Here is a 27,184-nt window from a genome sequence, read left to right on the forward strand (position 1 = left end):
GGATGTGGTGTGTGTGTCAAAACCAAGAGGATTTTATTTCTCTGCTGAATCTCTGGCCGGCTCGGCCTTCCTGACCCAGGAACTGAGCAGAGAGCAAGGCCTGGCTGCTGCCCTCCTCCCGAGCTCTGCACCTGGGGCCAGGATTGAAGCTGGCATCACCAGGGAAAGGGGTAGTGGGTCAAGGACCCGAGGCCAGCAGGGCTCTTCCTGAGACAGCCCAAAGCCTTGGACAGGGGGCCTTGGCCTGGTCTACAATTTGTTAAGTACAGGCGGTACACAGACCACTCCTTCCTCCTGTTCCCCTGGCAGCGGCCACCCCACCCCAACCCCTTCTAATCTGGTGATCTGGTTCAGAAAACCCAGCCCAGAGAGGTAGGGAAGCAAGGAGAAGATGACCCGAGACCTTGTAGGCAGAGTGGCTGGCCTCTTGCCTCGATCTGGAAAGAGTCTAGGGCCGTCTCCAAAGCAAGGTACGGATCCTGAGGAAAATGACGCCCCGACAGCTGCAGGCTTTCCTACAGCTGAGGCTTGGGGAGCACTCTGGCCCTGGTGGGCAGTAGCTGGTCATCTCTGTGGGTCACACAGGCCATGCCAGTCAGCTTCGCTCTCGCACCGGGCCCGACCGTGAAAAAACTGATTGATGAAAGTCTGGGCCTCTTCCTTCACTACAGATTCAGGAAGGCAGAAATGAGGGCCAGTACCCTCCCCACCACCGAGCCCCGAGAGCACCCCCTGGCCTGGTGAGGTGGGCACTCACCGCTCCTTCCAGGAGAGGCCTTCTGAGTCAGCGAGTGTGAGAGGTGGCGGGCGAAGGCTTTAAACAATTCCTGGAGGCAGAAGGTGACAGGAGCCAAGGGCATGGACCCCTGCCCTGCCCCCTGCCAATAGCCCTCAGCCATGAACCAAGGCAAGGTTAGCCTGCTTCTGCCCTGCCTTGCCCTCGGCTCCACCCCCTGACCCCACTGCACCCAAGGGCCCAGGCCAGAGCAGAACCCACCCACCTACCCTACCTTGGATGCAAACTTGCCCTCCTTGTAGAAAGGGGTCAGGCATTTGACCACAATGTTTGCAGCCTCCTTAAGAGAGATGCCAGGGGCTGGGAGAAGGCAGGAGCCTTGGGCCGTGGGGTTCAAGGTGTCCTGATTCCAGGCCGGGATGCCGTCCTTGGCCTCAGCTAAGACGGAGGCATTGGCTGAGGGGCGAGGCCTCTTCTGAGTCTGGTTCTCTAGGTTCTCCTGTGTCGGACGAGAGTGGAGAGTCACTCCTGGACTCCCTGTCAGTGGCCCCACCCGTCATTCTAGAAGACTGGGCCTCAGCATCCGCTGGCTACCTCCAACCTGTGCCATCTATCCCTGGGATATAAAAAGAGATGATCTTCCCCCAAACCCCTAGTCCAGAGAAGAACAGATAGCAGCCTGGTCTGCAGGCCTCCTCCCCTGTGCCCTTGTCCCTGTCAGTACCTGCTGGGGTCTGGGCCGCTTGCCCCTGGGGGTCTCCTCTGTGGGGATGGGCTGGCCTTCAGGGGACCCCTGGTCTCCAAGTGTGTAGGCTCTGGCCAGAGGGGAGAGTAGGTGTGAGAGCTCCAGCCACCGGCCACACCCTCAGCTCTGCCCGCCCAGCACAACGCAGCCCAGGAAGGGACAGAACTTCAGAGGCCCAGTTAGCAAAGAGGATTCCAGAGAATTTCAGAACTAGCAGGGCCCTTACCTTGGCCTCTCCCTGGTACACTCCTTGGTCTGGGGGTGCGCAGCCAAACACCCCAGGGCTCCATCCTCCTCCCCTGCGCACTTCTCTGGGGCTGCTGGGGGTCCCCGCATTCCCTCACACGAAGGGCCAGGGCCGGCATCTTCCGCCCCTGGGGCTGAGGTGAGGGGAGACGGGCTCTTGGCCCTTAGGCAGAAGCGGGTGATGTTCTGAGAATCCTTGAGGGCCGCTGCGGCTAGGAGCTGCTGCTTCTTACTGGCCCGGGCCTTGGCAAGGGGACCACCCTTGGAGGGGCTTTTCCCCGTCTTCTCAGGGGAGGATCCTCCACAATGAAAACTGCTTCCAGGAGCCTCTGCTCTGGGCCCAGGGAGGGCCTTGCTGCAGTCCTCATCCTGGAGGCCACAAGGCTGGCTGGGGGGCTCTCGCTTACCTTCCTGCACAGGCTGCGGGGCTCGCTCCTCGGCCTGAGTCTTCTCCATCAGCTCAGTGGCTGTCCGAAATGGGCAGGAGCCCCTGGGGAAACCAGCTCCCACCCGCTTAGGTTTGAGCTGTGAAGAGAAGAGAAGGTTCTGACCCCCAACCCCCCTCAAAGGCACTCTCTGTGATCCATGAATGGCTGAGTTGGTGGGCTCTGGGGAGTAGAGGAGGGAGATACTGGGCAGGACACTGCTGGGGGTCAGATTGAGGAGAGAAGAGCCGTGGGGGCCGCAGAGGTGGGGAGGACGCGGGCAGGAAAGCTGGAGGGCCTGCTGCAGGGCACCCAGGGCCAGGACCACCAGGAGAGGGCAAGTGCTTACACCCTGGGTGAGGACAAAGGAAGCAATGCCTGTCCCAGAGCCAGGTTTTTGTGGGGATGTTAGGATGCTGCTCACCGAGTACACCTGGGAGGCTGGCCGGATGTCATACTCAGTGGGCTCTGGGGGCTGGGCATGCATGCTGCAACTCCTGGTATTGCTTCCCACATCGTAGAGCTGCCCATCCTTGGAGGCTCTGTGGATCTCAGCCACCTGAGTCAGGGAAAGGCAGAGATGCCATAACCTCCACGAGCTCCTGAGAGCCCCAACCCAGGCTTTCCACAAGTGGGCTTCTGGGACTCATGGCTGCAAGTAACTGGACACTGGACAAGTTCTAGTCCTGACACAGTTGGCTAGAAACATCTTCTAGCCAGCAAAGAAGGGCAGTCAGGCCCCCTCTGTGTGAGTGGCCTCCCAGCAGGGCAACCACACAGCCCGGGAAGGTATGGGGGCTGGCTCTTCCACCCCAGCCCAAAAGTACACCCTGCCCGGGGCCCACCTTCTTCAGCACGCTGGCCTTGTACAGGTTGACCATCTTGGCATTTCGGAACATCTCATGTTCCAGCTCCACAGCCTTGGCCTGGAGATCAGGGCTGAGGGAATGAACACAAGGCATCAGGTGGGCCTGAGCCCTTTCTGTTGAGCTCCTATGGGATTCTCCCTGGGGACCCTGGAGATGGCTTCAGGGCCTGGTGGGAATGGCCTTGGGCATAAGGATTCCGACTCGGACTCCAGGCACCCTGTGGCTTTCTGTCCAGCAGACACTGGCAGCCCCTCAGTCCTGGCAAAGCCTGCCCCCTGGTGGGGCTGTGAGACCTGCAGCCACTGGGAGAAGGATGAGACATGATCTGGGGAGAAGGTGACCAAATAAGCCAGGAGGGATGGGGGTTCGTTCTTGTGGTCTACAAGGAACAGGGGCTTGGGGAAGCCTCTTTGTCCCCTGTGACCTGGGACACTCACCCATGGGTGGTACTTGTGGCCTGGCAGTTACTGCTCAGAGCCTCCTCCAGAAGCCCCAGGCAGTGCTCACGGGCCTACACAGGGGAGGGAAGTTGGTCACTTAGGCCTCAGGGTTGGGAAAGGAGTCAGGGGGGAAGGTGTGGGTAGCTGCCCACTGCTTACCTTCACAGTGAGTCTGGGGATCTTCCTGCTAGAAGCCTCCTTCAGGGGACAGTCCTCATCTGGGGGGAAGAGGGGTAGGTCCTTTCACTCTACTTTCTGCTTTCTGGAGTCCCCAGCCCTCCCCCCAAGGCCCCTGGGGACATTTCTGTACTGACCTGGAGGTACAAATTCTTCTATCTTGGGGTCTTTGCCCTGGAGGATGACATGAAGCGCCTATGAAGCACCTTGCTTGGCTGTAGAACAGCCCCCAGTGCTGCCAGTGCCAGGGCAGGGGCTGAGGGAGTGTGAATGGAGTACCACTTGGGACCCCATCAGGCCCCCAACCCCCTTCACCTTGCGTAGGCTCATCTGTTTCTGGTAGAAGAGATTCCATTCCCGCTTGTGGGCCTCGTCTCTGCCCTCGTCCCCACTGCCTCCAGAACCTTCATCATACCTAGGGGACAGGTGAGGTGTAAGCAGCCCCGGACCTGGGCTCTGCCCTCCTGTCATGCTTCTCTGGTGGGGTACTGATGTTTCCAATAGGCTGGCAGCTAGGAGCAACACCAAGGTCCTGGCTGGCTCTGACATAGCCCACGGGGACAGGGAGTGAACGATGACCCTGGGGCGCCACTGGTCTGGCCCTGGCACCAGGAGAATACCAGCCTATCTGCAGTGGCTTGGGGACCCCTGACTTCACAGTCCCTCACCTGCTGAAGCCCCCATAGCCCCGACGGCCTCCCTCATACAGCTCAGGGTCAAAGCCATTCCCCTGGGAAGGCCCGATGCAAGTCTTATTCCAGCTGCTGCTGTGCTCCAAGGCATCCAGTCGCTTCCGCAGGGCTGCAGGGTCCCGGCAGTGGTCACAGCCCTTGGTGCAGGCAGGGGGCGCATCCCCAAAGTACTTGGCAATGGCAGCATGGCGGCACCTGGCGGAGGCAGCACAGCAGAGGCAAAGGGTGAGGAACCTGGGCAGGCTAGTGTTCATTTGCCCACTCCCTAAACTCTGGCTGAGGAGCATTACATGTGGGCACCACACTCAGTATCACACACCTCATGCTGTATGAGCCTATCAAGGCATCACGTGGTCACCCATTTTACAGACGACAACAGTGAGGTGAAGGAGCTTTCCCAAGGTCATACACTACAACCAGAGGAGCCAGGCTATGAGCCCCATTCTGTCCTGCTTCACTACAGGTTGCTATTCTAGGTCCTGGCCTCCTGCTCTCTACTCTGTCCTCCGGCGGTGGGGTGTCCTGGGAATAGCTTCGGCTCTGGGTACAGATGCTGACTCTGCTGCTGAGGCTGCATCCTTGGGGAAAGCATTTGATGGCTCAAAGCCTATACATTCTTGCCTGTGAAACGATGCGAGAAGAGCACTGGCTCCTCTGGCTGTGCAGGGCTGGGGGAGACGGCGCTGAGGCACAGCGCACAGCGTCTGGCACACAGTGAGCTCTCATGATTACTCTTCACCCTTTCCCGGAGGCGGAGGAGGGAAGCACAAGGTGGCCCTACCCCAGACTCGGAACCCTGTCCCGCTTCTACCTCTTGGAGACCTTCTCTGTCCCCAAGAAGACCGCCTGCACACACAGCCCGGGGCTAGGGGACCGCCCAAGAGCAGAAACCAGCAGCTCTGAGGACTGGCATCGTATGCTGGTCCCTGGTGAGGGCAGTGAGGAGATCAGCCCTGACAGAAGTCTCATTACATCTCCCAGTGCCTCAGCCCTGCCACAGCCCCTTGCTGTGCCAGCTGCAGCTGTCTCTCCTAGGACTCTCAGGATGGGGACACAGTTGGTCCTCGGGGCAGCTGCAGAGGCCCCTGGAGGGGCCACAGATCAGGGTCCTTGCAGAGGGCCAGTCTCGCTATGGAAATGTGGCACGGGATGGGGAGCCCGAGAGATTGGGCAGCAGAGTCAGGGCTGTCCAGGTGCCACGTCCCAAGGACAAGAATAGGTGGCATCACTCTCTAACCAGAACACCGCCTGGAACTGCAAGAAACTCTTTGAGGAGCTGAGACCCTGAGGGCTTGTTACACAGGCCTTAAGAAGTGAGGTCTGGGTGCCTTGTTTAGAGAATGCAGCTCTGAGGGGCAGGAGGTGGCAAGGGGGCCCAGGCGGCCAGCAGAGGGCAGTGCTCCCACCACTCGGAAAATGAACGTGTGGCTGCTTCCCTTGCCAGTCTGAGTCCACAGAGCGGCGGCCTGTCCAGCCTCTGGGAGGCTCTGGCATCCAAGTGGTGTGGCTACACGGCTGGCTTCCTTCCCCCCACCCTCCCTCAAGCCCGGACTCACTGGGGTTTTGTGCTCACACTCAAAGGGTTCCATTGAGAGCTCACAGATGCGGGCTAGGGTCGGCTCCTGTCCTGCTCCGGGCACAGCCTGGTCTGCTGGGGTGGCATGACCAACCAAATGTCAAAGGGCCCTGCCAGCCACTGAGCTCTGGAGCCCGTCCCTGATGGCCAGGGTCAGGCGTGCAGAGCTGGCCCCAGCAAACACCCTTTGGGAAGAATGAGATCAGTAGTGTCCCCCCTCCTCCTGGGGCTGAGGAACACCAGGCACTTCGCAGGCAAGCAAGCCAAGTGCAGGGTACTCTCAAGTCACCCCCAGCATGCCTCCCTAGGGGGCTGGCCTTGTGGGTGGTCCGGCAGCTCCCCCACCAGTCACTTTCTTTCCTAGGAGGGACCAAAGGGCGGGACCAGGGAGTCTCCAAAGAGGCAGGTTCGCTAGGTCAGGGGGGATGGGCCCAAAGCCTTCCTGAGGGTAGGGAGGGAGCCAAAGAGCTGGGAGTGCTGCTTGGCCTCCCTCCCTCCCCGCTCTACTGCTCAGGTGGAGCCTCCCAGAGGGCATCTTTGCCAGGGAACAAGAGAGCCAACCTCCTCTTTTATCAGCTCCCAGCCCAGGCCCAGCCCACGATGGCTTAGCACACACCCGCCAGGAGGGAGAGGAGAGGAAGAGGAGGAACAGAAGAGACCTCCCAGGGGCAGACTCCCAGGAGTCTGAAGCCACCCGCCAAGGTCCCAGCAGGGATTCCCTTGCCGGGCAGGGGCAGCGGTGGCACAGGCTCCCCAGCTTCAGTGGCCGGCCCCCGTGTAATTTGACACTTGGATCTCCAGGACGACCAACAACAAAAAAGCTGAGGCTGAGACAGCAGCTGGCTGTCAGCAGCCAGGAGCTCCACACACTCTGAGGAAGGCGCCCAGAAGCGGGTCAGGAAAGAGGCATCCGAGAAGGAAGGAAGAGGTGGTGCCCTGGCAGAGGAGAGGCACGGGAGGCTGCTGGGCTCCCCAGCATCTGCGCTTGCCCCCCAGCCCAACACCTGAGTTCCTAGGTGAGTGGTGCCGGCCACAGGGGATAGGACGGGGTTAGGGGGAGGCAGCCAGGGTCCCCTGCCTCAAGGGTGGAGAGCCACCAACTACCTCCAACACAGAAGTTCACGGGGCTGCACTTGGGCACAGTCTCCAGACAGCCTCGTTTAGCCCGGGGCTCTCCCTTCTCTTACTGGGACCCAGCCCTGGGGGACACTGGTTGGGGCTGCAGCTCTGTGCTCAGAGTGCTTGCTGAGCGGGCAGAGGGGCCCCAAGTGCCTGCTTACTCTGCAAGTTAGTTTAAGCTTTTTCTATTCAGGAGGCTTAAACAAGGGATTTGGCTGTCCTGGCTTGGGAGAGAGCATTTGCCTGCCCGCTGAGCCTCCCTTTTTCCTGGGATCAACGCAGACCCTCTGTGTGCCTGCTTTCTCCCTGTAGAGGCATTTGAGGGCATGGTCTGCCCCACCAGTTCATGCCCCCCAGGAACGTGGCAGGACCCGTGGCAGCTCTGCCCATCGGTGTCCTTCATCAGCGCGGCAGCTGCAGCCTCTGGTGAGGGGCTTGGCCCACTCATTGCCAGGTGTCCTCAGCTCAGAGCTAAGCCCAGGTGCTCCTCCCTGGGCCCATTTGGAATCCTGTGCACTCCCTATCCACCCCGAATGTTGTGCCAGAAGCATGAGCGCCTGACTCTGAACCCAGGGTGGGGTGGGGAGAAGGCAATGATGGTGAAGCTGAAGCTGGTATTTGGCCCTCTGCTGCCCCTGGAATGCTGAGCCCAAGATGTCTCTTCAGGCAGCACTGGGAGCGGCCCCCTTGGGCAGGCCCCCATGAACCGAGGCTGCCTACGCCTCCTGCCTCCACATCCCTACACTAGGGTTAAAATCTTCCTCCCCTGTCCCCCAGAGGTTTCCCCCAAAGCAAACAGGCTGGTACCTACTTAGAAAGAAAAACAACAATCCAAGGAAAAGTGGAAACCAAGGATCAGTCCAAGTGTTCTTGGCTCAGCAGAGGCTGTGGGGTTTGGCCTGGGTTGGTGGCTGGGGAGACTAAAAGCCCCACAGTGATGGGCCATGCATGGCAGAGAGGGGACAGGCACTGGTGTGTGTTGGGAAACAGGGGGAGGGCTGGGTGAAGGCAGGGAAGGGCACAATGGCGAGCCCAGGGCTACCCCTGCTGGCTCTGATTTGTAATACAGGCAGGGGTGGTGGGGGACACTAGGACGGTGACAACAGAGTGCTTGCACCACAGGACATAGGAGGATGGGTCCCAGTGAGCACAGATGCTGAGCCAGGACAGGCACAGAGCTGGAATAGAATGGGAACCATCACTAGCAGCAAGAAGTGCCCTCTCCAGTCCTGCAAAGTCACGGGGCTAGGGAAGCACTATAGCTCTGGGTTCAAGCATCTACTTCCCACAGCAACTTAGAGCCAAGTAGCAAAGGGCAAAGTCTGAAGGCCTGATGCAGCACTCAGTGGAAATCTCTGCCTTACCGGTCAGGCCTCCAGACCCTGTAAAACTGCCACGACCATCAGTTTGCCTTATTAGAGCTGCTTCTTAAACAAGACGATGCCCTATGGGGCAAGAGTGGCTGCAACCCACCATGACAAAATGAGAGGCAGAGCAAGAAGCCCTTGGGGCCCTGAGCCATCAGCACGGCACTTATCAGTCATAGGCAGGCCCGTCTGCTGACTGGTCTCTTCCACAAAGGGCCTCTGGAGTCGGAGTATCAGTTTTGCAAGGAGGAAACAGGGTAGCTTCAGTACCAAGCAGCAGCTGTCTAGCCTGCAGGATGCCCGCATGCTCTGTCACAGGGTTCTCTGTGCCAGGAGATGCCACACAAAGGAATGTTTTCTGGTCCCTGCAGCTCAGCCAGCCTTCATCTCTGCCCAGCTCACTTTCCCCCTCCACTGGCTGCCATTTCAGCCACCGTGTACCATCCAAAGGCTCCAAGAAAGGCCAGGCGGACAGTCAAGACTGCTCTGCCTTCCTGGGCCGTGGGAAGCAACTTGCTTTGGCTGCCTCCAACCGATGCACTCCGGAGCACAGGGCTGGGAGGGACTCTGATTTCCCTGGTTCACAGGCAGGAAGTACAGTTTTGGAAGGAGAATGGATGACCCTCCTATCTCCTTGAGATAGACCAGAAAGATATATGCGATCATTAGTACCTGCTCTGGACTTCCCTGTCTTCCTCCCTCCAACCCTGGGAAAGTAAAAAGGACGAGCAGCAGCCATCCTCAGAGCACCCACTTTCCCTGGGCTACAGCTGGCAACACTGACAGATTGGGATTCCCTACAGAGCAACGGCTGAGGAACATACTGCACGGTCACCTGATGACTGCTGGTTATATTGGGCACCAGGCGTCAGGCACCCCCCCAAGGCCTCGCTTTAAATAGCCCACTGGGAAGAGTGCCTGGGACCTGCTGGAATGTGCCTCCTCCCTCTTAGGAGAACAAGGCCCCTCCAGCTCCCACAGTCCCCACTAAGGTTTATTCTGTTCAGGCCCAAGCTGGAAATGACAAAATGTCAACTGAAAAAAAAGGGAGTTCCCCTTCAGGCTTCGGGGCAGAACCGTGGTTGTCCAATGGCCCCACTGCAGTTCACAGCACAGACAAAATCAGTGAGCAGCCCTGGGTGAGACCCAAGGGCTGGGACACCTTGTTAATTCAGGTCACCAGAGAGGCCCTGGGCTCAAAGGCACAATGCCATCCATGGCCCCATGGCCTGCCACTGGTGTGGACTGGCATTCCTCTCAGAGTGGGGCCCAGGTCATCTGGGTGTGACTCTGCAGCATCTTGATTTCACAATGCCCAGAGGATGGCCCACTTCAGAGCCAAAGCTTCTGACCAACAAAGCCCACCTTTCCGGCACAACAGAGCAGCCTTGGCCCAACCTGTGTCCTCCGCTCTGGAAATCACACACCTCAGGCTGACCGGGTCTCCACACCATGTCTTGCTCACAGGCAGAGGCCTCCCCTCCACAATCCCTCCCTGGGTCTTTGGACATGGAAACAAGTGAAAAAACTGCCTTTGCCCAGCTGGCCTCCACCTGCTTCCTCTTTCAAGGAGTCTCTGATGGCTACATTAGGCAATGCAGGCACGGAGCCAACCAGGCTGAAGAAGCCAGACAAACGTAGATGAAGGGGGCAGAGAGAAAAGGTGCCCAACTCCTGAGCCCTGTGCAAACTCTCTGCTGGGGCTTTGGCTGGCACCTCTGTTCCCTCCTCAGGAATGAGACCAGCAGGCAGGCTACTGTACTACTGGAAACATGGGGATTGGGGATGCCCAGAGAGGCCCCAGAATGAGAGGGCCTCTTGGTGAACCTGAGACAGACGTGCAAGATCTGTTCCCTCAGTGACAAGTCACATGTGGTTCTCAAAGAACAGGTATGGCCCTGGCCTGGGGGGGATGTGCCTGAATAAAAGCAGTGTTCTCTTCCAGACTCATGAATGTGGAATGGGGCTGATCGTGCAGAGCACAACAGCTTCCAAAAGGCTCTGGAGCCCTGGTCCCTGCACTGGGCCCAATGCATGGACAGTGCCCTCAGTAGGCTGCTCTGTGGGCTGACTTACCTTGCCAGCCAGAGAGCAGGCTGCCTAAGACAGGCCTCCAGGAGAGACAGCGTGCGGTAGCAGGGGGAGCCTGGCCAGGCCCTTGTCCTGCTGTGTGACTCCAGAGGAACCACTCTCGAGGCTCTGTTTCCATATGTAAAGGGAGACAGGAATGGATGACTCGTGGCATTCTAGGATCTCGTGCCTCTTAGTATACTTGGAAACTGGGATCTTGATCTCCTTTGCAGAAACATGCTAACCCTGGGGTGGGGCGTGAGAGAAGACAGGAGGATCTAACCCCAGGAGCCTCCCACTTCTGACAGGAAACCTTCTAATCCTGATGGACCCACCATCTGCCTACTACCGTCAATATCACTTAAAACACAACTTCATCTCCAGCCTGCTCCACCACCTGCCTTCACCTCACACACCACAAACATCCAGGGATCGAAGGACACAGATGAAACTCCCCAACGGTGTCTGAGGAGGATCTCTGACAGTGTAAAAGGGGGTACGACTGCCCTCAAAGGCTTTCTTGATGCTCCTACAATGGCCAGACCCCAGGCAGAGGGGAATCACATGTGCTGGGCACCAATGTGTGCCAGGATCTGTGCTGGCTGCCACTGTGCTTCCAAGTGTCAATCCTCCCAATGGCCTCAAAGGATGGGCATCTCCTCTCATGTAAAATGAGGAAAAGAGACTCAGAGAGACAGAGTGACACGTCCATGTCACAAAACTGCAAAAGGGGCAGGCAGCATCAAATGAATGTTCTTTAGAGGGCAGCTGACCAAACGAGAACAGTTACCTTGTGGAAGAGGAGACACAGGGGGCATGTGCCAGTTGCCGTCTAGGTTCTGAAGGACCATGAGGCCGAAGAGGAGTAGAAGTGTCCTATGTGACCCTAGGTGGGACCAACGAGATCAGGAGGAAGTCCCAATTTCCAATGATGAGCTCCAAGAAGGAAGAAGGCGGGCCGCCAGAGCGGCTGGGACTCCCTACCTCACCCAGAGGGGCTCAAGCCAAGGCTGCACGCCAGAAGGAATGCAGAGAGCCAGATACAAGGTAGAGGCTTCAAGCAGACAGCCTTCAAGGCAGTTTGGAGACAGCTCTACTGTGGTGGTAGTACCAGCAGTGACCAGCTTCCAAGACTACAGCCATCTCGGGAGAACCCGCCTGGCTAAGACCCAGGACGAGGCGGCAGTAATTAGATCCTAAGGTCTGGCACCAGCCCTTGGCCACCTGTTACCCTCCCTTGGATTAGAGCTGTCTTGGTGAACAAGTCAGGCTGGGTTGGCACACGGCTGTCCCAGGTCCATCTCTGAAGAGGCACTGGTTCCCTGTGCCCACAGCTGAGGCCGAAGGGGAAAGAAAGTGACGTAGAGCATGGCCCAACTCACAGATGCAGCCTGGATCTTCACCTTTAGCCCGTCGGGCACTCTTAGACCAGAAGAGGCTCTCAGTCACGGGGCCTGGAGGGCTGAGTTGCTATATACCTGGGACAGGGGTAGGGGCAGAGGGGACTCTTGGTTTGAGCCAGCAGAGAGGCTGGTAAACCAGCCGTGGGACACCTAATCCCATCCTGAGAGGATCCCCATGGGAGAAACTGCAGGGACACAGTGTCACCTCTTCCTCCTCAAAGAACACCATATGAGTAAAGAAATTGGACTGGTTAGAGAAGTGGGGGCCCTGACGGGGCTCAGACTACCTTCGCATTAGCTCTCACCTCCAGCTGACCCCAGCTAGAAGCCCCCAGATGCCTGCTTGAGGAAGAACCTGATCCCTCTGGCCCACATATGATGAGGGGCAAGAGTACCAGGCTGGAATCTTAAAGCCCAGTTTCCCCACCGGGAACCCAGGGGAGGCACCTAAGTCCTGAAGGACCCAGAGGTCACTAGGGGAGCCCGAGGCACCCCAGCAAAATCAGGAGTGGTGCCTGAGACAAAGGAATGTAACAGTGAAGTCACCCCACCTCAAAGTCAGGAACCTTGGCCAACCGTGGCCAGCTGGCAGATCTCCCCTGTGTCTGGCTGCGCTGGGTACCCCCCACGGCAGGGCCTCAGGCTCCCTGCGGTCATCAGATTCCCTCACCACGGGTGGTGTCAGCTGGGTGGGGGCTGAGGGCCACTGTTGGGTGGAGGGCCCCAATGGCTCCCTCCCCCCTCATGAGCCACCAGGGGTACAGGGGTGAGACCTGACGAACTCGTTCTGCGGGCTGCAGGTGGGTGGCGACTCCCGGCCCTGTCTCTGCTTGACACGCCCAGCAGGAGCCTGGCAGGAGTCTGATACACCATGGCAGCTGCCAACTTTGTGCAGGAGATGCGCTCCATGGGTGAGAAGCTGCTGCTCAAGCTACAGAAACTACCCCAGGCAGAGCCTGTGGAGATCGTGGCCTTCTCCGTCATCCTCCTTTTCACAGGTAAGCTGGGGTTCTCACATTCTCCCCAGAGCCCCTGGCTCTTCCTGGCATCGAGGAAAGGTGGGACCATGGTGCTGACCAGAGGGCTGGCTAGGTGTCCGCTAGATAGAGGAGGAGAGTGGATGTCCCTGGGGGGAAGCCAAGGGACTTCCCTAATCCTCAACAAGCTGCTCAAGTGACAGGATGGTGCTGGGCCCAGAGGCAGCCCTGTATCCCAACCAGGGATGAAGGGAGCAAAGCTGTGGGCAGTGGAGGAGGCATGGCAGGGAGATTAGGGCCTGGTGGCCAGCATGGGGACAGCCAACACCTCAGGGCAAAGATCCTACACACCCCAGAGGGGTTTGTTTGTTTGTTTGTTTGTTTCTTTCTTTTTTTTTTTTAAAGACTTTATTTATTCATTCATGAGAGAGACAGAGAGAGAGGCAGGACACAGACAGAGAGAGAAGCAGGCTCCCCAAGGGGAGCCCAGTACAGGACTCAATCCCAGGACCCCGGGGTTCATAACCTGAGCCAAAGGCAGAGGCTCAACCACTGAGCCATCCAGGTGCCCCCAGAGGGGTTTCTTTAGAAGTTGGGTGTGTGTTCCCCGTGTCCCCCTGCCTGAGGTTCCTGTGCTCTCTGCTTCTCTCCCCTGCGCCCCCAGCCACTGTGCTGCTGTTGCTGTTGATAGCTTGCAGCTGTTGCTGCTGCCCTGAGCGCAGAGGCAGGAAGGTCCAAGTGCGGCCCATGACCCCACCGTGAAGGACAGAGAGGAGGAGACATTGGAAAGGAGGCTGCCAAAGCCATGACCCCAGGTGACACCTGGCCTTGTGGCCCTCAGCTCACAAGACTGCGATCCGTGGCCCCAGCTCTGGCCCTGCCTAGGAACCTGACACCTGCAGCCCTTACCAAGGAAACAAGGGCTGGTACAGCCACCAAACTCTGACCTGCCGGTGAATCCTGGGTGCCAAGGAGGAGTTAACGGTTTAAAACCCTGAGTAAACAAAAATTGGGGATTTCCCCCAACCTGTACCTTTTAACAAAACACAGAAGCAGAGTCTCCGTACTTGGATGGAGAAGAGCCTGCACCTGTGGGGAGCTGGCCCGTGGGGCTCCCATGCCAAAGAGGAGCTTTGTGCAATAGCTACTGGAGCCTAAGCTTCCCCCTGGAGGGGAGCATGTCAGTATTCTACTCCAGTATTTTCCCATTTCTTTCCCAGTAAAAGCTTTCCTGTTATGTGTTTCTGTGGCACCAGACTCCCCGGCCTGGGCTCTGTGCTTCTGAAGGGCAATGTGCCAGAATTCCAAGGGTGTGGCCGGTGACTGTCCTTGCCAGGCCTCTGCTCTCGCTGTGCCCATGAAAGCTGGAAAAACACACAGGCAGGAATGCCATGCAAGAGGGAGCCGGGGGAAGGGTGAGGGTGAAAGTCCCGTCAGCACCAGCTGCTAACGAGCTCTGGTTTCCAGATGCCCCCTCCGCAGTGCCCAGGTGGTGTCTGCCAGATGCTGGGCTCAGGAATGCCACTCCACAGCTTCCGCGGCCATTTACTTAAGCCTGCACGCCCCACACCAGCAGGCTCAGGCCACCAGGTCTTCCCAAACTTCTAGAGTCTGAGGAGAGAGGTCAGGCCCCTACTATCGTCCATAAGCTGCATCCCAGCCCCTCTGTCCTTTCCCTATTGTGTGCCAGGCTGTCTGGGTGCAAATCTTCACTGCATCATTCACTGGCTGTGTGAATGCAGGTTAATGATTCAACCTCCCTGACCCACATTTCCTCCCCTCTGAGACTCAGTTAACCCTGGTAGCTACCTCCTGGGGTGAGGAGAAACTAAGATGACGTACAGCACTTGGCACAGTGCTGGGCATATCCTGAGAGCGCTGCAGATATGAACCACTGTCATTATCTGCCCGTCTAAAACAAGAGCAACGTGGACCCATTTTAAGGACTGACCCTGCTGCGATGCAACACCACCACCCTGCCTCCCTCCCTTCAGTTTACTTTCTCTTCCAGAGAACTTTCCAGGTAGAACTACCAACCCAGGAATGAGGGTAGGGGAGTCCAAAAGCTCTCCATGGTATCTTCCCCCTCCTGCCCCACTGGCCCCCCAGAGCCACAGAGAGGTCTGCGTGCTCTGGCTGCCTAGATGTGGAGCCCTGTCTACCCAGAAAACAGTGGAGAGGGGATGCCAGGCTCTGCCCCCACCCCCATCTCGGGCTGGCAGGCAGGTGGGAGAAACTCTGGTGAGTTTCACTTCCTGCTGTCCATTGACTTGTCTGACGGGTTTGGTTTAGGTTGAAGACCCAGAGAGGAAGTCCTTCCATACAAAAGAAAAGAAACTCAAGAACCAGCCTGTGCCCTCTACCCCACAAGAATAGGATTCAGAATAACAATAGAAAGGATGAGAATGGTGAAAATAGCAGGTGATGATCAAGTTGGCAGAAATTCCCTGAGGGGTTTATGCGTGCTCAGCCACTGCCTAAAGCATTCTGATGCAAGTGAATTTGTTTGATCACAACAGCCTCAAAGGCCATAGGTACCATGACCATCCCCACAGTGGAGTTGAGGAAATTGAGCCCTAGCAACACTAGGTGACTTTCCTAGGTTCAACCAGCTGAAAAGTGGCAGAGCCAGCCTCTGGGCCCAGCCCAAGGGGCTTGCAGAGCCCCTGATGACCACACCCAAGGCCCTGAGGCCTACCAGCTGCAGTGCAGATAAGGCTCCTATCCCATTATCCTCTATCAACCAATCCTACATCCCACACCCCAAGCTGTCTAAAAATCACCTCCCTGTGACTGGGTGGAGCCCAAGTAAGAGCTAGGGTGGGGCCCAACTAGGTCTCTCTCCCTGAAGGAAAACAGGGGAGTGGGAGGGAACGGATGGGAAACCCTGCCCTATTCAGCCCTCAGTTCAGGAGATGCTCTGACAATGGGACAGCCCAATTCTCATGTGACTCTCCCATAAGCAAGCCTGAGGGTGGCTGAGGGTGGCTGAGGCTGTGCCTCTGCTAGGAGATTCTGGCTCCGTGGTCTGGCTGCCAAGAGGTAGGGACCATAGGCCGGGTCTTTGGCGTTCTCCTCCTCCTAAATACTAAACCCAAGTAAGATGCCATCCCTACATTTCTGAGAAGGCTTACTCCTTTCCCACTTGGCAGCAGACTGGCCCACGCTGAGCCCCACCACTAACGGCTCCCCACGGCAGTCGTTCAATCCCACTCAGCTCAACAAACCAGATCGGCTCCAGCAGGGTAGAGGCCTGGCACACTCCCACCATGGGTCTTCTCAGGAAGAGCAATCCCCCATTGTGGGAAGCAGCAATGGTGGCCATGGAAGGGGAGGCCAGCAGGCTGTCTGAGCCCCGAAAGGCATCTGGTTATCACAGGTCTCCATTCCTGCCACCAGCCCCCCTGGAACAAGCCACTCCCAAGGTTTGCCTACACTCACTGCTGCACAGATTTCCCAGCCTTGTCAGGCCTCCTCTGACTCTGGCCTCTACTCTACAGGAGCCTCTCACTTCCTCCAAAGATCTACATTTGAGATCTGGGCATTTCACCGGCTCTCATGCCTTATTAGAAACCACAGAAGAGCCACCCGTGCAAGAATTGCACAAGCAAAACCTGGTAGAGAGCACATAAAACACTTTTCTTCTAAATCTGTTTTCTCAACCATTAACATTTGAGAGCAATCTATAGTAAAAATCTTCATGACAGAGTTGCTTGTGGTTAACACAACTTCCAGACCAAAGAGCTGAGGACAAGGTAATTTTGTTCTCAAAAATAGTTTCTCACCCTCCTAGGGACCTGATGTCTGCCATGAAACACTGTCCCCTAGCCCCACCTTGTACATAGTCTTCCTGCCTCAACCTAACCTCATTCCTTACAGGGGATCCCTTCAGCCCCCAGGCCAGGCTATGCCACACACACCAACAGGATTCTCCACCTCTTCCTATAACGTTCCCTTCATGGTGATCATTTCGGCAGAATTTTCTGATCATAGCCAGCAATTAACTGGAAGAGTTGGTCAAAGCCACTTCTGTGTGTATGACACATACCATTCCCTACACACCTCATTTTAAATGGAAACATATACGTGGGATCCCTGGGTGGCACAGCAGTTTGGCGCCTGCCTTTGGCCCAGGGCGCGATCCTGGAGACCTGGGATCGAATCCCACATCAGGCTCCCAGTGCATGGAGCCTGCTTCTCCCTCTGCCTGTGTCTGCCTCTCTCTCTCTCTCTGTGACTATCATAAATAAATAAATTAAAAAAAAAAGAAACATATACGTGCACATTCCTTGGCCAATCTTTTTGCTGGGGGGCCAAGGTCTTTCCTCTGAGTGTGGCATGTGCAGGCCAGAGAGTTCCTATGTTGGCTCTTTACTAACTGTGGTTACTGTAAAGCAGAACAAGAAGATATCCACAAAGAAATCGGCATGTGAAATCCTGGATTTTTGCAAAACATCTCCAGTTGGCTTGCCACATCTGTCTTGACAGAAATACTGAGTGATTCCAAAGTCATTCCAAAGTGGTCCAATAGGTGCTTTATAGCAACAGCTCCCACTAACCCCCACCCCCTTGAGGTGCAACAGGGAGCTTCAGAGCTCAGTCTCTGCAGTGGAGCTCAACAGGTGGGTTTAAACACACACACACACACACACACACACACACACACGATCCCCACCCTTGCCCAGTTACTTCTTAGTTGTAGGACCTTGGGTAAAAGTTGCTTAACCTCCGTGCTTGCTCCTCAGCTATAAAACTGGGGTTTCAGCTATTACTGTTGCTCCATGTTTTTATGTAACATTAAGTGCAATCACGTCATTACAATAATAAGGACAAATGCCACAAACAGGTTTGGGAACAAACAGCTGACTCCTGATAAGCATCCGACAGGATGGAGGTAAGTATGCTAGAGACCTGCCTGCGGGCTGGGAACATTGAGCAGCCAGGGGCACACATCACAACGTTTTCCGGAGGGAAACTCAAAGTATCAGGTAAGCCTATGACAGATAAGGACTTTACTGAACTCGTTCATCATCTGTCTCCTCCAACCCTGGCTGCAGGTTAACATCACCTGGCCAGCTTTGCAGAGCACGGGGCTCTGACTGCCCAGACACTGAGCTAAGTGGTACCAGGCAGGACCCAGATGAGTCTAATGAGCAGGGCTGAGGACCAAGCAAGCTAGAATGGAAACCTGGGTGGGCAGGGCCAGCCTCCTTTGGTTCACGGTGGACATGAGGTACCTACCGCAGTTCCTGGTCACACCAGGCACTTGAATCCTAACTTTTAAGGAATAAATGGTGGCCACTAGGTTTCCATTTCTGCTTCCTAGCTGCCCTATCACAACTGTATGGTTGGTAGGAACCAATCACATGAAGCAGCTGCAGCTGTGCCTCAAGAGGCCGGCAAAGGCAGGACCCTGGAGCCTCAACAGTGATAATACACCCCCACAAAGAAATACCTTCCAGGAGGTACCAGCTGGAGCTAGTTAAACATTCACCAGCACTCCAGCGCCACAGGAAGAGAACAGCCCCAGTGCAGCTCCAGCCCAGGGCTTCCTCAAGTCCTGGGCGTCCTGCACTCTGGCAAGGGCCTCCCAGTTCACAGGCCAGCAGCCAGACAGAGAGAAGACGCAGGACCCAGCCACAGGTGAGGCAGATAGGGGGCTTGAGGCAAGGGTCCTGGATCCAGTCTCTTTCCCCATCCTACCCAAGCCTGACTTCTCTCGGTGAAGACGCCTGAACATCCGTACCCTAAGCAGCCCCCAATACGACATCACAAAAAGGAGAGAACGCAGCTGACAGGGTAAGTATGAAAGGCAGCAGGGGAATGCAGTTGCTAGGCAACGGGCCCTAGCCCACCTTTGTTGGCTCCAGTGTCAGCACATGGGGTCTGGTCAGGGCCACTTGGCAATACCAACACCTTTTCCTCCCAACAGCTGCTTCAAGTCCGGGTGTGGCTCGGGCACCCAGAGCGTGGGGCCTACAGGATTACCCTACTGGCCCACTCTAAGGACACAGGAGCCGAAACAGCAGAATCAGGTAGGGATTCCTTCCTTCTCGCCGCCGTTACTCCCTTCAATGGGCTACAGGCCTGCAGCCTGCTGACCTTAGCTGTTCAAGATTAGCTAGTTCTGCTTGCAGCTGCCTCCAAGGGAGCTTACCGAGGCCTTGGCTGGAGTCGGTCCGCTTTTCGACTCCCATGCTCATCTCTCAAAATGCTTCCCAAATGTTTGGCAGTTGAGGCAGGGAAAACAGCAAGGACCTGTGGCAGGGTGCTTTAAAGTCTAGATCTCAGCCCGCCACCCCTGTGGAGGAGCACCGGCTGTGCTGAGACCGGTCCAGAGGGTGAAGTCAGGGGTGGACAGCAGCGCCTGGGACAGCACCTGGGGAGGTCCCAGCACTCAAGGGCTCCATCCCCGCTTTTCCAGGTCTACGTAGACAAGCTGATAAAGCAGAAGCACATGTGGAATGATGAATTCTGGGAGAACCCCTGGGACCAGGGAGGCCTAGCAGTGATCGGCTTATTCATCGTCACGATCCTGTCTCTTGTTATGTTTGCAATCGTATTTGGTTTCTTAAGTCCGGCTGAGAACACCAACCAGTGTGAAGAGCTGTGACTGGCCTTTTGGGGCTCAGGAAGGGGCCCACTGTTAACTCTCAAAACACCATGTACCTTTTCTTCAGAGACCTTTTAAGAATCTGCAATTACACATCCACGTTCACATAGCTAACGTGCTTATCTGATAAGTACCCGTCTTCCCCACTGGGCCAAACACCAAAAAGGCAGGGGATGGGTCTCTTTCTGTTCACCACTGTATCTCCCATACCCAATGTGTCTGGCACAGTCAGTTTCAGTCAATATTTGGTGGTTGAATAAATAAACGAACGAATGAATGAATGAATGAATGAATGACCAAACAAATGGATAAACAGAAGGTCTGGGCTGTCGGGCTAATGGGCTGGGCTCGGCTCTCGGGCTCCTCTGAACCATAGTCCCCGGATGACAGTGCCCGCTTCAGTTAAGGCCCAAACACAAGCCTGTTCTTCTATCTCAGACAAGGTCCAGAGCCCTCTAAGCTGGGAGCTGCTTCAACCTAGTGACTGGTCCTTTGCACACTAAAAGATGAAGAGCACTGTCCTGAGTGAACAAATGCTTTCTATGGCCACAGCTCAGACAAAACAACTGTGTGCAGAGAGGACAGGAACATCACTGGATGGCCGCCCTCGACCTCATTCATACTGACCTGAGTGTCTCTGCCACTGGTCCCGGAAATGCCCAGGTATCCTACACAGGGTGCCACAGTCCCCGTGCATTCCAGACCCTACAGCACCACCTTTGTAGGCACATACTTGCCTCCGCCAAAGCCATCATGCCGGCCTGCCCCTTGCTGCCAGGTGTCCTCCCTTAGCAAACAGTTGCTTTCACTTAACCCACAAACCAGGACTATTCTTAGAAAAAGAGCAAATATCTGGTGGGGAACGGGCGATATGCCATTTATGCAATAAAGAAACATTCCTTTTTACTCAAAGAGCAATGTCACATCCAGCCACACCAGCAGTGTTCGTTCCATCCCAGGAAGTCCTAGAATCTGGAACCCTCCCAGGTAGCACACAGGTAGGATAGATGAGGCTGCACGTGGTGTAGCAGGAGGCGCACCAATGCCTAGACCCTCAACGCACTAAGAGGCCCCAGCTCCCCAGTATGACACAGGTCCCTAGAAGGACCCATCCTGTTGCCAGGTGGACTGCTGCAGCCCAGAGAGATACAGCAGAGCTAACCCCTCAGCCCTACAGAGCCTCAGACTCATCCCAGAAAAGAACCCAGAAGGGTTATTTCCAGCAGAAGGGACTCTGATAATTAGCAAGGACCCTGGGCCCTTTCATTATGAGCATTTTGCTCAAGGAGCCTGAGGGCCTAGTTTAACAACTCCCTCTATGCTATGAGAGCCTGAAAAGGGCTCTAGTTGCAATGGATGTGGGCAAGGGTGCCAAACACGTCTGCTGGGCGTGGCCGTGCCAGGTAGGTCAAGTGGGAGACTCAGTCTCAAAGGAGCCATCAAATCATCAGTGAGTAGGAGGGGGTGGGAAGCAAAACACGTGGCCCTATAAATAAGCACCTCTCTGGTTTCCAGAGGAGAGCCTCAAACATCTGCTGGACACCAGGTCTATGTACTTACTCAGCTCTGTGCCTCAAAAATCTAGTCTTGCAAAAACCAAGCTGGGACATGTATGTGAGATGCACATGTCACTAAAAATCAGGAGACCCAGGTTTAGTGGTGTCTGTCTCCTGGGAGCTTTGTGACCATGACCTCTCTGGGCATCAGTCTGTTCATCTCTAAGTCTGAAGCAATCACTCCTGCCTCATCTACCTTACAGAGTTGTCCAACGAGGTCTGACCCATGTGAGTTTCTTAGACCAAAGGGTTGCATACATACAAAGTGCTCCCAGCTAGGGACTCCTGGGTGGCTCAGTGGCTGAGCATCTTTTGGCTCAGGGCGTGATCCCAGAGTTCCCAGGTCCCACACCAGATTGTGAGGCACCTGCTTCTCCCTCTCCCTGTGTCTCTGCCTCCTCTCTGTGTCTCTTACGAATAAATAAAATATTAAAAAAAAAAAAGTGCTCCCAGATATTCCAGAATCATCCTGAGTGTCCCTCATGTCTCAAACCTGTCCTGCCACAACCTGCCTGTCACGGAGCAGCCATCAGGCTCTTTCAAACTTCTACCACCAGCACATACAGACGAAATAGAGAAGTGGACTCCAAGTGGGCTGTATGGTGTTACGATAGAAAAAGCTGAATTAAAAAAAAAAAAGAAAAAAGAAAAAGCTGAATTCTCTCCAAGCTTATTATCCACCCCACCCCCAAGAGATAAGGTAGGTCATGTAGCTCCTCTCAAATCCAGGATAAGAATGACTCTTACTCAAGTGAAGCCAGTGGTCCAGCTCAGTGTCAAGTGACCACCACAATGCTAATGGCTCAAGAACCAGTCACATGATTCATGACTCACTCATGGGACCCGCCACTCCAGAAGTGAGCGGAGTTGGGTGGCTGGAAAACCACCCGAAATACTGAATGAGTCTACACATTGCCAGTTTCTGGAGCCTTCCTGGCAAGGATACTGACTTGCAGGCTGCCTGACAGGAAACACCCCACACAATAGCCTTCGGCAGGAGACAGTGCCTCGGTCGCCTAAGAGCTGCCCTACATTAGTTGGTTAACTAGTAGGCATTGGGGGAAGAAAGATCTAAAATGTCACTCCACATATGAAATAAGTCACTCACCCCAATTCTTCACAGAAGGTGACCAGGGCATCAAAGGCCAAGATAGCAGCTTTATCAGATGCTTTGTTCCCTCTCTTTTCCTGCAGGCAAGAAAAGACCACTTAGCAAAAGCCTTACATAGCTGAACTACCTTGCAGCCTAAAGGATGATGAGGGAAGAAGCATCAAATGATAGTAAGAAAGCCATTTGCAAAATGGGTGTCCCCAAATCTAACCATACCTCAGGATCACTTGGATAACTTTATTTTTTTTTTAAGATTTTAACAGAGCACCTGGGTCGTTCAGTGGTTGAGCATCTGTCTTTGGCCCAGGTCGTAATCCTGGGGTCCTGGAATAGAGTCCCACATCAGGCTCCCTGCAGGGAGCCTGCTTCTCCCTCTGCCTATGTCTCTGCCTCTCTCTCTCTCTCCCTGTGTCTCTCATGAATAAATAAATAGATAATCTTTAAAAAAAGGATTTTTGGGGTGGCTCAGCGGTTTAGCGCCACCTGCAGCCCAGGGCATGATCCTGGGGACCCGGGATTGAGTCCCACATCGGACTCCCTGCATGGAGCCTGCTTCTCTCTCTGCCTGTGCCTCTGCCTCTCTCTCCGTGTATCTCTCATGATTAAATAAATAAAATCTTAAAAAAAAAAAGGATTTTTCTTTTAATTTTTATTTATTTATGAGAGACAAGGAGAGAGAGAGTGGCAGAGATATAGGCAGAGAGAGGCAGGCTCTATGCAGGAGCCCAACGTGGGACTCGATCCTGGAACTCCAGGATCACACTCTGGGCCAAAGGCAGGCGCTCAACCACTGAGCCACCCAGGTGTCCCAAAAAAAGGATTTTATTTTCAAGCAACGTCCACACCCAACTAGGGGCTCAAACTCACAACCCTGAGCTCAAGAGTCACGTACTCTATTGACTGAGCCAGCCACGCGTCCTTCATCTGTAACTTTTAATTTTTTTATATTTTTATTTATTTATTTATTTATTTTTTATATTTTTTAAAAATATTTATTTATTCATGATAGACACAGGCAGAGAGAGGAAAAGCAGGCTCCATGCAGGAGCTTGATGCGGGACTTGACCCCAGAGCCCCAGGATCACATCCTGAGCCAAAGGCAGACCCTCAACCACTGAGCCACCCAGGTGTCCCCCACCTATAACTTTTAAAAAGTGACCTGGGGCCCACACCCAGGCTACTGAATTGAACTTTTTGGAGCCAGAACTTTTGGAGTTTATTTTCAAAAAGCTGCTCAGGTGGTTCTTATGCAGAGGTCCCAGGAACTGGCATTTGGGAATCCTACATAATAAGATCCAGATTTTTTTTTAAGATTTTATTTTTAAGCAATCTCTACACCCAACATGGGACTCAAACTCACAACCCCAAGATCAAGAGTCACATGCTCCACCGAATAAGCCAGCCAGGTTCTCCAATATAATATGTCCAATTTATTTTTTTAAGATTTTATTTATTCATGAGAGACACAGGCAGAGGGAGAAGCAGGCTCCATGCAGGGAGCCCGACACGGGACTTGATCCTGGGACCCCAGGATCACGCCCTGGCCAAAGGCAGCGCTAAACTGCTGAGCCACCTGGGCTGCCCAATATATCCAATTCAATAGTAAATATATGCACAAATGTATTTAGATTTGAAAGAACACATATACCTCTGTGTGTAGAGAAGGGTATATACTATAATGTGAGCAGGGATTTCTTCTGAGTGCTGAGATGATGCATTATTTGCCTTTTTGTACATGTCTATTTGTCAAAATTTCCTTTCAAAAAATTGTGAAATTTTCAAAAATAAAGAAAAAGATACAGAAAAGGAACTTTGAAAATATAAGACACTGATATCTGAAATCTTAAATATTGACTTTCTGCTTCTGGAAGGTGAATGAATCATCCCCACTTCCCAAGCGCATATAAATAAACCTACTACCTCTCCCCTCATTCTGCCAATCTGTTTGTATCGCAATTTCTTCTGAAATCATAATTTTCCTTATGGGGAGGAAAACTACAGCAACATCAGACCAGAGCAAAAACCATGTGACTATATTTTTATATTTCTCATGATCACATATCCCTTTCTTGAACAACTTTGTCCTCCCAAAATTAATAACTGTTACACTTGGGGATCCCTGGGTGGCGCAGCAGTTTAGCGCCTGCCTTTGGCCCAGGGCGTGATCCTGGAGACCCAGCATGGAATCCCACGTCAGGCTCCCGATGCATGGAGCCTGCTTCTCCTTCTGCCTATGGCTCTGCCTCCCTCTCTCTCTCTCTGTGTGACTATCAAAACAAAAAAACAAAAAACTGTTACACTTTTTCACTTACTTAGATTTTAGTGTATATTACTCTTTCACCCCTCAAATGCTGTGATATAATGAAAAATTCATGTCAACAGCGGCCAAAGATGGCAGGTTTCACTTTTATTTTTAGAAACATCCCCCCCTACCGGAGCCTTCTGTCCTTCTAGGTTCAATGTGAACTGCCTCTCCCTTGGCCTGGTGTGCACAGCTGAGACTGTCCTTCAGTGGTACCCCCCAGGACATTCCTTCTGCCTGGCTTGGGTCAGATCTCTATCTTCCCCTCTCTAATTACTGCCTCTTGGGGGCTGGGGGAGTAGGGGTCATCCTTCAGTAGCTTTTCCACAGGAGGAAGTTTCTTGAAACCCTGTGTCCAAAAATGTCTTTTTTTTTTTTTATCATAAAGTCTAATTATGGTTCAGAAAAAATTAAGGAGATAACTTTCTCTAAAAAAAAAAAAACACACTCTGTGTAGACTGCAGTTATTGGGGGGGGGGAGCTAGCAAATTAAACTGCCCCATTTTCAATTCTGAAAAATCATAAAAGTCCCCCCACTTCCAGTCTGATTATAGAGATGCTTGTGCCCAAAATGGCTGAAAACAAATACAAGAAAGGCAAAAGCTGCAAAGCTAAGAGAATGCAAAGTCTCAGAAATACCCCAAGTGGCCACAAGGAATGTTTGGCTGGAACCCAAGTTCTTTTCAGTCATCTTTGTCTTTTGCTCCCCCTGGCTTAAGGATGCACATGAATTGAGATTTCCCTTTTGGTCCAGGTGCTTCTCTGTGAGCTCATCCACTTCCTTGCCTGTAACGTGGCCTCCCACTGCTGTCTGCAGCTCTCCCAGGTGCTCTCCCCGGATGGTGCCAGTTGCTTCATCAAAGCAAGCAAAAGTACTTCTGAGGACATCTTCCAGATCTGTGCCATTTCACTTTTCACCAAACATGGTGAAATTTATGGGCCCTGGAGCCCCATTTATCATGACATCCAGATTCTCATCAGTTGGATTTTTTTCCCCAGGGAGGCAAGCATATCAGGGTAAATCTTGTCAATGAAACCATCTCTGTTCTGATCAGTCATGTTGAAGGCCTCTTTGAATTTCTGCATCTGTGACTGGTCAGAAAGGGTGAATGCATTGGATGTTGAGCATTGGGGGGGTGCTTCTTGGTGGTCTTGGTCTTTGCCTTTTTGCTTGACGTGGTGGTTAAATCCCTGCACAGCCGGGAGAATGTGAGCACTTTGCTGAGGCTATCAACACCCTTCTATCCCCAGAGCCTGTAAAGACCAACACTTCCGAACTCCGCTTATCAAACTGGAAGCTGTAAATGTCTTTTTAACTTGCCTTTACACTTAATTGGCTGACTGGGTGGGAAATTCTAGGTTGGAAACAGTTTATCTAGAATTGGAAGGCACTGTTTCATTGTTTGTTTCTGATATTATGATGGAGAAAACTGGTGCTGTTCTGGCTACCAGTCCTCCATGTATCACCTCTCTGGAAGCTTTCTGGATCTTGTCTCTGTCTTACATGTCTTATTGATAAGCTTAGCATGAGTTCTTATATCTCACTGTAAGTTTTAAATAAATATCTTATACCTAATCATCTTACCAATATCTTTTCTTTGTCTAATTTGAATTTCAGATAAAAGGGACAAGTTAATCATGCCCCCTTCATTCCTGGCAGAGTACCAGGTCCACAAAAGGCCCCTTCCTTCCCAATCTCAACTTGTATTCACCTCCTCTCCCTATTCATTCATTCATTCATTCATTCATTCATTCATTCATTCATTTCTCTATTCAAAAAAAATTTATTAAGCACTTACTATGTTCCCAGCACTGGTCTGGCCATTACAGATATACAGGACATAAAAGGTCCCTGCTCTCAAGTAACTTAAACTTTGACAGAGCAGATAGAGAATAAGCAAATCTATAATGTCACACAGTAATCAACATGATTTCTTTTTCAAAAACCAAGAGAAGAACCCTCCTGGGTGCTCAGTTGTGCCTATGACCCCATGGTGAGCATGTACTATAATTCCATCACTGCTTGTGGCCGAGTATTTAGTTTGTTCTTCAGTTTCAGTCCTCATGACCAATTCTACCACACAAGCCCTCAGGCACAAGCTTGTGTACTGCTGCTTTTATTTCAGGCGATTTGGTGCCAGAAATATGGTATCTGGGGCAAAGGATAACTGCATATTAAAGTGCAATAGGCGGTGCCTGGGTGGTTCAGTCATTTGAGCATCTGACTCTTGATTTTGGCTCAGATCATGATCTGGGGGTCATGGAATCATCAGGCTTCACATTCAGCACAGAGTATGCTTGTCCCTCTCCCTCCGCCCCTCCCCCAGCTCACGCTCTATCTCTCTCTCTCAAATATTTTTTAAAAATAAGAAAATAAAATGTAATAGATATTGCTAGAATGCTTCCCCCTAAAAAGACTGCAACACTTCATTTTTCTCCAGGCAAAGTGCAGGCCCTCTCCTGCACATGCCCACTAGCAATGAGTGTTAGAGCCCTTTCACATGTGTCATTTATTTTTAATTTGCACTTATCTGATTACTATTGAATTTGAATTCTTTGGATGTACCATTTGGATGAGCTTTTCTGGGAACCCACTTTCACACACTTTGCTTTTTCCTGTCAGTTGGTGAAATCTTTCCATTTATCCTCAACATCAACCTCTGGTTTGCGTCTACATAACTAGTTTTCCAGATCTGCTGTTTATGTGCTGGCTTTGTTTATGGTATCTTTTGCTGAATATGTTCCCCACCCCCCCCCCCC

At 53.5% G+C, this 27,184-nt stretch overlaps 2 protein-coding genes and 1 pseudogene across 8 annotated transcripts in view; 1 reads left to right on the forward strand and 2 right to left on the reverse strand.

Moving 5' to 3' along the window:
• Positions 1 to 8: 8 nt before the first annotated feature.
• Positions 9 to 27,184, reverse strand: part of RECQL5 (RecQ like helicase 5) — a 37,482-nt gene continuing 10,306 nt past the window's right edge. Inside the window, exons 7-19 of one of the 7 annotated variants that reach the window (XM_077854234.1) lie at positions 22,120 to 22,199; positions 4,307 to 4,525; positions 3,954 to 4,053; positions 3,776 to 3,812; positions 3,621 to 3,679; positions 3,459 to 3,532; positions 2,998 to 3,091; positions 2,577 to 2,711; positions 1,708 to 2,273; positions 1,461 to 1,551; positions 1,011 to 1,235; positions 758 to 827; positions 9 to 665 (exon numbers count right to left, since the gene is read on the reverse strand). In XM_077854234.1, the coding sequence (XP_077710360.1) occupies positions 565 to 665; positions 758 to 827; positions 1,011 to 1,235; positions 1,461 to 1,551; positions 1,708 to 2,273; positions 2,577 to 2,711; positions 2,998 to 3,091; positions 3,459 to 3,532; positions 3,621 to 3,679; positions 3,776 to 3,812; positions 3,954 to 4,053; positions 4,307 to 4,525; positions 22,120 to 22,199 (1,851 nt within the window). In that variant the 3' untranslated portion in view covers positions 9 to 564. Of the gene's footprint in view, positions 666 to 757; positions 828 to 1,010; positions 1,236 to 1,460; positions 1,552 to 1,707; positions 2,274 to 2,576; positions 2,712 to 2,997; positions 3,092 to 3,458; positions 3,533 to 3,620; positions 3,680 to 3,775; positions 3,813 to 3,953; positions 4,054 to 4,306; positions 4,526 to 10,468; positions 10,709 to 11,252; positions 11,349 to 11,844; positions 11,941 to 12,472; positions 12,965 to 22,119; positions 22,200 to 27,184 lie in introns of those variants that run through there. The other 6 variants (XM_077854235.1, XM_077854236.1, XM_077854237.1 and 3 more) reach the window with 6 other exon arrangements.
• Positions 18,669 to 19,732, forward strand: ERLN (endoregulin). Its single transcript, XM_077854243.1, has 2 exons — positions 18,669 to 18,877; positions 19,267 to 19,732. The coding sequence occupies exons 1-2, from the start codon at positions 18,722 to 18,724 to the stop codon at positions 19,453 to 19,455; spliced, it is 345 nt and encodes a 114-aa protein (XP_077710369.1). The 5' UTR covers positions 18,669 to 18,721; the 3' UTR covers positions 19,456 to 19,732.
• On the reverse strand, positions 24,237 to 25,884 carry LOC144285382 (myosin regulatory light polypeptide 9 pseudogene; annotated as a pseudogene).

Source organism: Canis aureus, chromosome 16, assembly GCF_053574225.1.
Source record: "Canis aureus isolate CA01 chromosome 16, VMU_Caureus_v.1.0, whole genome shotgun sequence".
Lineage (NCBI taxonomy): Eukaryota > Metazoa > Chordata > Mammalia > Carnivora > Canidae > Canis > Canis aureus.

Coding starts and splice junctions, on each gene's coding strand:
- ERLN (XM_077854243.1), top strand. CDS start 18,722: ATGGGGTCTGGTCAGGGCCACTTGGCAATACCAACACCTTTTCCTCCC. Junction 18,878..19,266: donor AGCCGAAACAGCAGAATCAG/GTAGGGATTCCT, acceptor CCGCTTTTCCAG/GTCTACGTAGACAAGCTGAT.